At 47.6% G+C, this 8,643-nt stretch overlaps 1 protein-coding gene across 1 annotated transcript; it reads right to left on the bottom strand.

Annotated features, from left to right (window-relative positions):
• Nucleotides 1–4,024: 4,024 nt before the first annotated feature.
• Nucleotides 4,025–5,641, bottom strand: LOC149347321 (uncharacterized). The gene is made up of 2 exons (XM_089541548.1): nucleotides 5,282–5,641; nucleotides 4,025–4,774 (listed from the first exon to the last, which is right to left on the bottom strand). The coding sequence occupies exons 1-2, from the start codon at nucleotides 5,639–5,641 to the stop codon at nucleotides 4,025–4,027; spliced, it is 1,110 nt and encodes a 369-aa protein (XP_089397674.1).
• Nucleotides 5,642–8,643: the final 3,002 nt, after the last annotated feature.

Below are 8,643 nucleotides of genomic sequence, written 5' to 3'. Positions count from 1 at the left end.
CCACAAAATTCTCAGCCTGTGTTCATGGACTTTCATCCAGCAGTACGCGCCGATAGCTGAGCCTCGTAAGCTGCTTAGCCGCTTCGGCGATCGCCACAAAATGAACGCCTACCGGCCCATATTCTGCGGCTTCCACGTCGAGGCAACGTACAAAGTACTCGTTCTTTCTCTCGATATCGCTGCTCGTATTAAAGAGAAAATGGCTGAGGCTTAGCTAAGGTTAAGCCTAGTCAGATGCGAAGAATATTGATGGCTAGGCTTGGTAATACATGGCTTTCCTTAGTTGACGTTCATCCCGCTCTTCATCGGTCTCTGTGGCACGCTGAAGCTTTCGCTTCTCGTTCAAATCAGCCCTGCTTCTAGGCGGCATCCCAACACCTGGCCGCCTCGTAAGTGCCCGGAGAGCGAGGCAAGCTCAGCTTTATACCGCTGCTGTAGCGTCACGTGGTCAGCTGCAGCGCCTCTGATGTGGAGCCTCCACCGCCGCGGCCGACCGCGCGAGCCGGCAGCCCATCTCTCCTCTGCTGTGACGTCATGTTGTCACGTGGTCACGCTAAAGGTCAATGGTAGCTCCACGCCGCGCACGACGGGCTGTAGTGTAGCTCTAGTAATATGCTTCGCATAAAACAGAAGATTACCGCCGGATTCCAAAGACTCGTCGCGGCCGCTGTTAACCGTGTGGAGAGCTCGCTGTGGCTTGACGACGAAAGGAAGGGTGTCATTAGGGAAAAGATAACGTCCATAAAGATACAGCTGTGGCCCGATGAGCTTCTGATGAAGAACGAAGAACTTGAGGAAATTTACAAAGACTACCCGAGAGCGGAAGGATGTTTCGCCGAGGAGTGGATGCATGCGCGCCGGAGTATCCACAATGAAAGCGAGAAGATGCGTCTCGTCAACGACTCGCAGGCGTACTGGGAAACTCTCAGGCTACCACGAACTTCGCTGGGTCCTATCTAGAGATATAAAATTTCAAGAAATTTTGAATGGCATGAAAAAAAACCATTCGTTTCTGTGTTTTTTCATGAAAAATTGGAAATTTTGCAAAACGTGTTAAAACAGATTTACAACAACACAACGATCAATAATAATGCTCCGAAGTTCAGTCGAATATGCAGTTATAGATGTCATATTGTGAAACTAACTTCTTGTTCTATTGCACCGAGAAGAAAAATAATGATTTGCACTTCAGGCGAATATGGAGATATAAATGTCGAATTTGTGGAACGAACTTCTTGTTCTATTGCACCGACAAAGGGAACATGAAAGCTGATCTATAAGTCACTTCATATCGGACTCAGAGTCACTTTCGCTGGATGCGGCACTACGCGCAGCAGCATGGATTGAAGTTGTATCCACAGCTAGGTTCTACTGCACATACACGAGCTTTCGAACGCGTTCCCCTGAAAGCCTGTTGCGAATGCTTGTATGGACGTCCCCGAAACGTGACCAGTTTCGTTCGCAGCTGGCGCTTGATTGTGGTATCTGCAGCAGTCTGCAAGCCAGAGGAGTTAGCAGCTGGTTGGTGCAAAGGCTGCCACCAGGTAGGTGGGACCATGTGCTTCGCTGAGTCCCAGACCCCTGTCCTGGATCAAATTCCTGCGGATGCCCTGTACTACTCTGCTACGTTGGAAATGAAGAAGCTGGGCTTGTATTTGGCTAGAACCGCTTACGTGCACAGCAGCCTATGTTATTAATGTCGTGTGTGTCGCGCTGTAGAATTTGCAGCCATTTTGTTCCGCTTCAGCCGCGAGTTCAAGTATTAGTGTGTTTTTAAGTCAAGCCTGGTTCTTATATGTGACTTGGCCTCCAACCCGCGTACTCGCAGCACGAACGTTTTAAAAGCACTACCTGGTACCGGTCATGACGACTGCTCTCCAATCGCTCAACGATGCAGACTCTTATGGTTTTCAAAGCAAAAACAAAAACCTAAACTGAAAGCAAGAAATCATAAGACCTTGAAATTGCATTGTGAAATTTTCGATGTTTCTTTCCATTTTTTGTCGTGTGAAAAAAAACGAAAAAAAAACCCGGTTTTTTTCAGGCCTTCACATCTCTAGTCCAATCCAATTTACGACTCTGTCCTGGGCACCCTTGCACTGCCCATATATTTACTCGACGCGCCACTCTTGTACGCTTCGGGAACAGACGCTATGTTTTTCGGCGGCTTGGGATTCTTGCTCGCTTCGAACTTGGCCAAGGCTGTTGACAAAGCTGGCGTCCGCTGGCTCCCGAACGGCACAAACGTGGACTCAATTTTGTCCGAAGAAGCCAGAAAAACATTTCATAAAAGGGACAGCTGCCTCGAGCCGGGTGATGTTGAGAGCGTTTGATGTTGAGAGCTGCCGACGTTGGAAATTGCCTACGCTGCCCTCGAAGAATCCCTGAAGAGTGGCAACGGCAGCCTCTATTTCCAAAAGGACCTTCCACCGGTCAACGCCTTTTTTATGACCATCTGTGACATGACGTGCACTGTACACGGCTTAAAGAGCGCCTTCACAGCGGATTGCAACAAAATTGCGCGTAATTCTCCAGCCTTCGCGAGCGCATTCAAATGCTCAGCTGAGTCGAAGATGAATCCCGAGAAAAAGTGCACTTTCTTCCGCTGACTTGGTGCAGTTCGAACTCTTCGTTGTGGCACCAGCCCCTGTTCGCGTATTTACTTCCCATTCCCTTGGTGTGCCCAACGCGCTTCGATAGTGCCTTGTGACACAGAAGTACCCTTCCTGCTTTGGGTCAGCTTTCTCTGCCTTTCAAACAATTTACCTTAAGTTTTTTTTTTTATTTACTGGCGCTCTTTACTGCGATTTGTTCTCACGTGAAACACCCACCGCAAGGTACTCATAATTTTCTTTGCTTATTGTATCCGATAGCCCCGTATCCGTAAACAACTGCTCTGCCCAAGGACCGATGCTCCATAATGTCCATAATTTGGGCAAATACCTGATAAAAAAGGCCAGGGATTTGAGACAGACAAATGAAAAGTTCTGCAACAAATGGGAGTGTGTCGCGTACTGCCGCTGCAGCGTTCTTGATAACGATGAAAGTCTGCGTCAAGTGACAAGGTCTGTGTGGACATTTTTATCAATGCCCAGTTATCAATGCCCTGTGATACCTTAATCGGTAACGCAACGTAGTTGTCAAAAGGCGCCAACTTGGTCTGCATATTTCTGCGGCTTGAACTTTTGCCTGCATTAACTATCGAGGCTACCCGCCTGTTGCACAGTACGACAGCATTATTCTCGGGCATTTGCAGCGTTCTTATTGAAGTTTCTTGGTTTCCACTCTGCCATGTGCTACTTAATGAATGTATGTCTGGCGAGACGTTTTCGAGCCTGAAAGTAGAAGGCTCGGTTTCGGAAGAAAATGGTAAGGTGTTGTCGAGAGACCTTCGAGGCGGAGGGTTGCATCAACAAAGCAAACACCGCTTGTCAGGTCCCAACTCGAATACGCTTCTATCATCTGGCACCCTCAAACTTACCTACTACCTCCATTGATTCACTTCAGAATAATGCAGCCAGGTTTATTGTATACGATTATTCATTTCGAACCTGCGTAAATATCCTTAAGCAACTGCCCATCCAAATTAGAAGAAGAAATGCCCGCCTACCGTTCTATCATGGTTCATCAGATGTCGCCTCCATATCTAATCATGCATTTTCCTATGTGAAAGTATCCTATGTTAGGCTATGTTAGTATCCAAAATAAACACAGAGCTCTCTCGTCCAATCAGGATGGCCTCAAGTCCAGGTGGCTCGATCCATATGAAAGATGCGTAATGCCCATGTAATGTCAGTTATTTTCAGTCTTCCTGTCATGGTCACTACACTGGGTCCAGGGCCGGGCACTACAACTCCATTCAGCTCTGCTTATACAGAGCACTAACGCATCAGACGGAATACCAAAATTAGGGTCAATATGTTTTTATTTGCAGCACTATGTACTATTTACATGACTAGATGACTATTTACATGACGCAACATGGTCGTTCACAGGGAAGCGGGTTGAAGGGATGACGCTTGATTTAGAGCCCACGGGACTCCCCGAGGTCGGCCAGGAACTTCGGGTTCACCCGGCAGGTAGAGTAGCGAGAATTGCAGGAGTCGCCGCTGCGGCCAACCATGGAGGCCTTCTTGTAGGGTGCCACGGGCGACGAAGCAGAAAGCTGGACGTCCTCGAAGAACTGCACCACCTTGCGGCCGTACGCACCGAACTCCTGTGGATCCGCGGCCATCGAGCAGACCATGAGGGCTACGCAGCGGCCCTCGTCGTTGGCCTCGATGAAGTTGAAGTAGCGGCCCATTACCCCAGGGTCGACGGAGCGGGTGGGACGATGCAAGGTGACGTTGGCGGAAGTGTTCTGGCCGGTGACGTTCTGGTCTTCAACCGGAACAGTGACACGTGGGCCGACGGTGGGGGTAACGGGAGCGGAGGTCTGCTGCAGTCCGGAGCTCAGGTTCACGTCGCCGGAATTGGAGCCGGCGGCGCCGTTGCCGTGACCCACGCTGAATCCACCCCGGATGTAGCCACTGGCGTGCTTGGGTCCTCCCAGAAGATGGCCAGATTTGCTGCCAAGCCTGTTGAGCAGGGCAACCTTGGTTTTAACCAAGTCGGGAACGACGACGGGTGGCACAACGATCCTGGGCACGAGCACCTTGGGGACAACGATGTCGTGAAGCGAGGGGAGAGTGGGCACGACGATGTTGGGAAGATGCGGGAGAGTGGGCAGCCGGATCACGGGCTTGGTAACACCAGGCAGCCATTCAACCTTCACCTGTGCAAACAAATAATAAAAAGATGTTTCAAGTTACACAGGTATAATATGACACAATTACACAGAAAAGTACCTTCCGTCACCTTATTAATTCATGAGAACAAACCAAACAAAAGGGCGAGTACCGCCATCGCCGCCATCCAATAAGGCCTGGATCGGGAACAGCTGGAGGCTAATGGGGAATGCCTAAGTAGTTTGCGACTCGCTAAACACATGACCTTGCTAATTTACCCAGAAACTGCAGAGCACGAGTTAGACAGGCATATCAGAGCAGTACATATTTAAATAAGCAAGAACGTAGAGGCTGACGAAGGGTTAAGTTTAAGTTGAGGACAACGCAGCGACAAAAGTGCGGTGTAAAAGCGGGTTAATAACTTGTTTAAATGAGGAAGGTTTGGCTTGGGAAGGGCATGTAATGTGAAGGCAAAATAACCGCTGTTCCGGAGTGGATTCCAGGAGTAAGCAAGCGTAGTAAGGCAGATGATGATTACCAAAAAGGCTACTAACCTCGTTCTCGACGTTCACAGGACTGGGGGCTGCGGTGACAGCCGCTACCCGTTCAGACCAGTCGACATGATGGTCCACGTCGGCGGCGCCGTGCGGTTCCTCGTAGCGCTCGAGCTGCGAATCGTAGGAGATGGTCGCCTTGAAGGAACGGTTACCGGTGATCATAGCGAGTGCCTTGGTGGCCAGGGACAGCTTGTAGGCGACCAGGCTCTGCGCGGCGTCCTTGGCGAGGTTTCCGGCCCACACGAACGGAGCCCCCATGAGGCCCATCTTGGCGAGGATCGCCTTGGCCTCGGAGTGCTGCGTTGAGGTGAGCAGCAAGACGCCAAGGCAGACAACGGCGACCGACTGGAGCTTCATGTCGAACGTCTGGAATAGACTGCTCGGTGAAGAGTGATTTCAGTGGGTTCGGGCTCGCTATTTAAAGCAAACGCCACACTCGCTCATTGGCTGTTCGAGAACAGTACCGGGGAGGGGCCAAAATGACGTTGTGCACCCATAGCGCCCTCTGTCTAAGCCTGATTCGTGGTTCATTGCACGCCCACAAAACCCTCACTCGCATGTTGCCTCCTTACACCCCTCCTCGTGCGGCCCACCCCTTTCCCTCAACCGCTTCCCTCAATTTCGCCTTCACTACCGTCACCATAGAAGATGAGTCACATAAACAAAAAAACTAAAAAGACAGCAAAAAGGAAGGAAAGCTTTCAGGTGCTTCAGGTCATCAGAGGCGAACCGGGAAAAGCGTGGAAAAAACATGTATCTCTTAGGATAACTAGTAGCTAGCTATGCCTTTACGAAAAAGTCCGACCACTTTCAGGATGAGTACGCGCTTGTGTTTGTTTTAAATCATGACCAACAAAACCCACGAAGGGCACCAATTTACGTTTATTACGCTGTACTAAGCCTAGGTCTTTGTTCTCCAGTTTTGGAGCCTTTTCCGCTCGCGGATTTGTTAATACTTAGTAACACAAAAGAAATCAAGATCGAAAAGTTAAAATCAACGTATTCTAACCAGCAATTGCGGAACTAAACGCCTCAGTCTTTGCACACATGTAACCAGCGCAGTCATGTTTGTAACTAACCGAACAAGAGTAAAGTTTATTGAAATGACTTACCTGCCATTCAGCGAAAACAAGATCGTGCCGCTTGCTTTCTAGTCTCAAGAGTGTTCCGTATCGAGACCACGTGGCTGAATGTGTTCACCTTTCCAGCTGTCGGAAATGCCCCAGCATCAGAGGGCGTTTAGTCCAGTTGGTTATGAAAATACCATCTGTAACACAGGTGCACTTATAGCGGAACTACGTTAACTATCTGCCTTCTGTATTTACTTCACTTTTCTTGGCGAATTTCAGTCGGACGGATGTTAACTATACCAAACTACAACCGCTCACACATCCACTGGCTGAACAAACGAGCAGCGAGGCATATACCAGTACCCATAAATCTGTAACCTTTGCATAGTTTTTGACAGTCCTGTTGATTTGAGGCTGCAATTCGTGGACGTCGCGTGAAGCAACCTATAGTAGGCCTCGCCAAAATGGCAGATAAACGCCAACAATATACAGGGTGTTTCATCTAAGACTGAACACAATTTTCGAAAATAGACTTTTTGTTTTAGAAGAGCGCTTTTTGCGGCGTAGCATTGTCGGCGGTGTAGTAGATCAGAATACAGGTAGTACATTTTAATAGGTTGCTTAAATAATGATGAATATTTAACTTTTAACTATTGCTATTAGGCTCCTTAATTATTGACAAGAGTTTAGCACGCGGTCAATAATATTTCAGTGGTGTAGTACATCAGAATACAGGTAAGACATGCTAGCAGGTTCATTAAATAATATTCAGTAGTTAACTTTTAACTATTGCTGTTAGGCTGCTTAATTATTGAGAGGTGTCTAGCATATTGTGAATAATATCCATATAAATTTTTGAACTTCGAAAGCGCGGTTCCCTTCGGTGCTGTGGCCCGACAAATTTCGACTACTTAGACGAGCTAGTGCACTGGAGAAATTGCTTTGCCTGCAAGCTTCTCGAACGCGCGTTTATTTTGGCCCGATGAAGCGAAAATTTCTTGTGCCATAGCGCCGAAGAGAACCACGTTTTGGGTTATTCTAAAAATGATATGGATATTAGGATGAGCTACACGCCTCTTAGTAATTAAGAAGCTTAGCAGTAATTCTGTATTCTGATGTACTACACCGCTGGCAATGCTGTGCTGAAGAAAAAAACTTCTAACTAAAAAAGTTTGTATTCAAAAATTGTGTAAAGTCATAGGTGAAACACCCTCTATAGGATTGCAAACGCTGCGAAAGTTGTGGTTGCTTGTGTGAAATGTCGCAATTTTTTGTATATTTTACGTTGTACTTTGTTAATCCAGTCGTGCAATGGCTCCTTCCTAGGCAGACAGTATTAGCAGGTAAACAAATATCCAATGGACGGGACGAAAAACCGGAGAAGCGCATGACGCAGTGTTCTCGCTGCAATCTCATTAACGTCACATCAGTTAACCCAGTTCAACACCCTGCTGCATAATTAATTCTTCCTGAGAAGCATTCGTTTTTGTGTTCCTTAAAATATCGGTAAAAGTATGTGCGCAGTCGATGCGCAGCGTGTTGTTTGTGACGGTAACGGACTCATGGGAGAAAAGAGGCGCGCAAGCCTGGCTCTAGTATCTTTTTTTTGCACGGCTTGACTTGTTGGCTCGTCAACATTAACGCCGAAATCACGAAACTCTGAAGAAGCTTTCAATTGAAACCCTTTCACAACACCAGAGCATATGTAATGGTGCGTCAAATCATAATTGGTTTCCTGATCACGTGCTTCGCATACCGAATTTTTTACATCGGCTTGTCCGTGAATTTTGTGTACTGTGTATTCACAGCACGGACAGAAGTGAATTATGAAGAATATAGTATATATTGGCTGCCTGTTTTCTTTTGACGTTCCTGATTATTAAACGCCCAAGCATCTGACACGGTTCGGCATGCATGCCTACAAAACTACACACGGCTACTTTCTAGAGCTGACCGGGCAACAACGTTGTCACCGAGCTAAAGTTTTAATGCACTTTTCTGCACAAAAGTTGAAGGTAACTTCATAGAAACACTTGTTGCTGGGCTAGTTGGTGCATTATTCTTCGTACAAAAGTTAGCGCAAAACACGACACACACAAGAAAGGTAGACAGGACAACGCGCTGTCTACCTTTCTTGTGTGTGTCGTGTTTTGCGCTAACTTTTGTACGAAGAATAACTTCATAGAAATGTTCAAAAATTTATTTCAGTTTCGAATGATTCCTCATGGTACACTTTTCACCTGCAGGCCGGGTGTAGGAAAAAACATCCTCCCCCCCCCCCCCCCCCCC

Source organism: Amblyomma mixtum, chromosome 4 (assembly GCF_055824585.1).
Source record: "Amblyomma mixtum isolate Tamu chromosome 4, ASM5582458v1, whole genome shotgun sequence".
Lineage (NCBI taxonomy): Eukaryota > Metazoa > Arthropoda > Arachnida > Ixodida > Ixodidae > Amblyomma > Amblyomma mixtum.
The sequence above is the reverse complement of the archived record's forward strand: the minus strand, read 5'-3'. Positions and strand labels throughout refer to the sequence as shown.

Excerpts from the sequence above, each read along its gene's own strand:
- LOC149347321 (XM_089541548.1), bottom strand. The coding sequence starts at position 5,641 with ATGAAGCTCCAGTCGGTCGCCGTTGTCTGCCTTGGCGTCTTGCTGCTC. Across the intron at positions 4,775-5,281 it reads CTGTGAACGTCGAGAACGAG|GTGAAGGTTGAATGGCTGCC; the intron begins GTTAGTAGCCTT and ends TTGTTTGCACAG.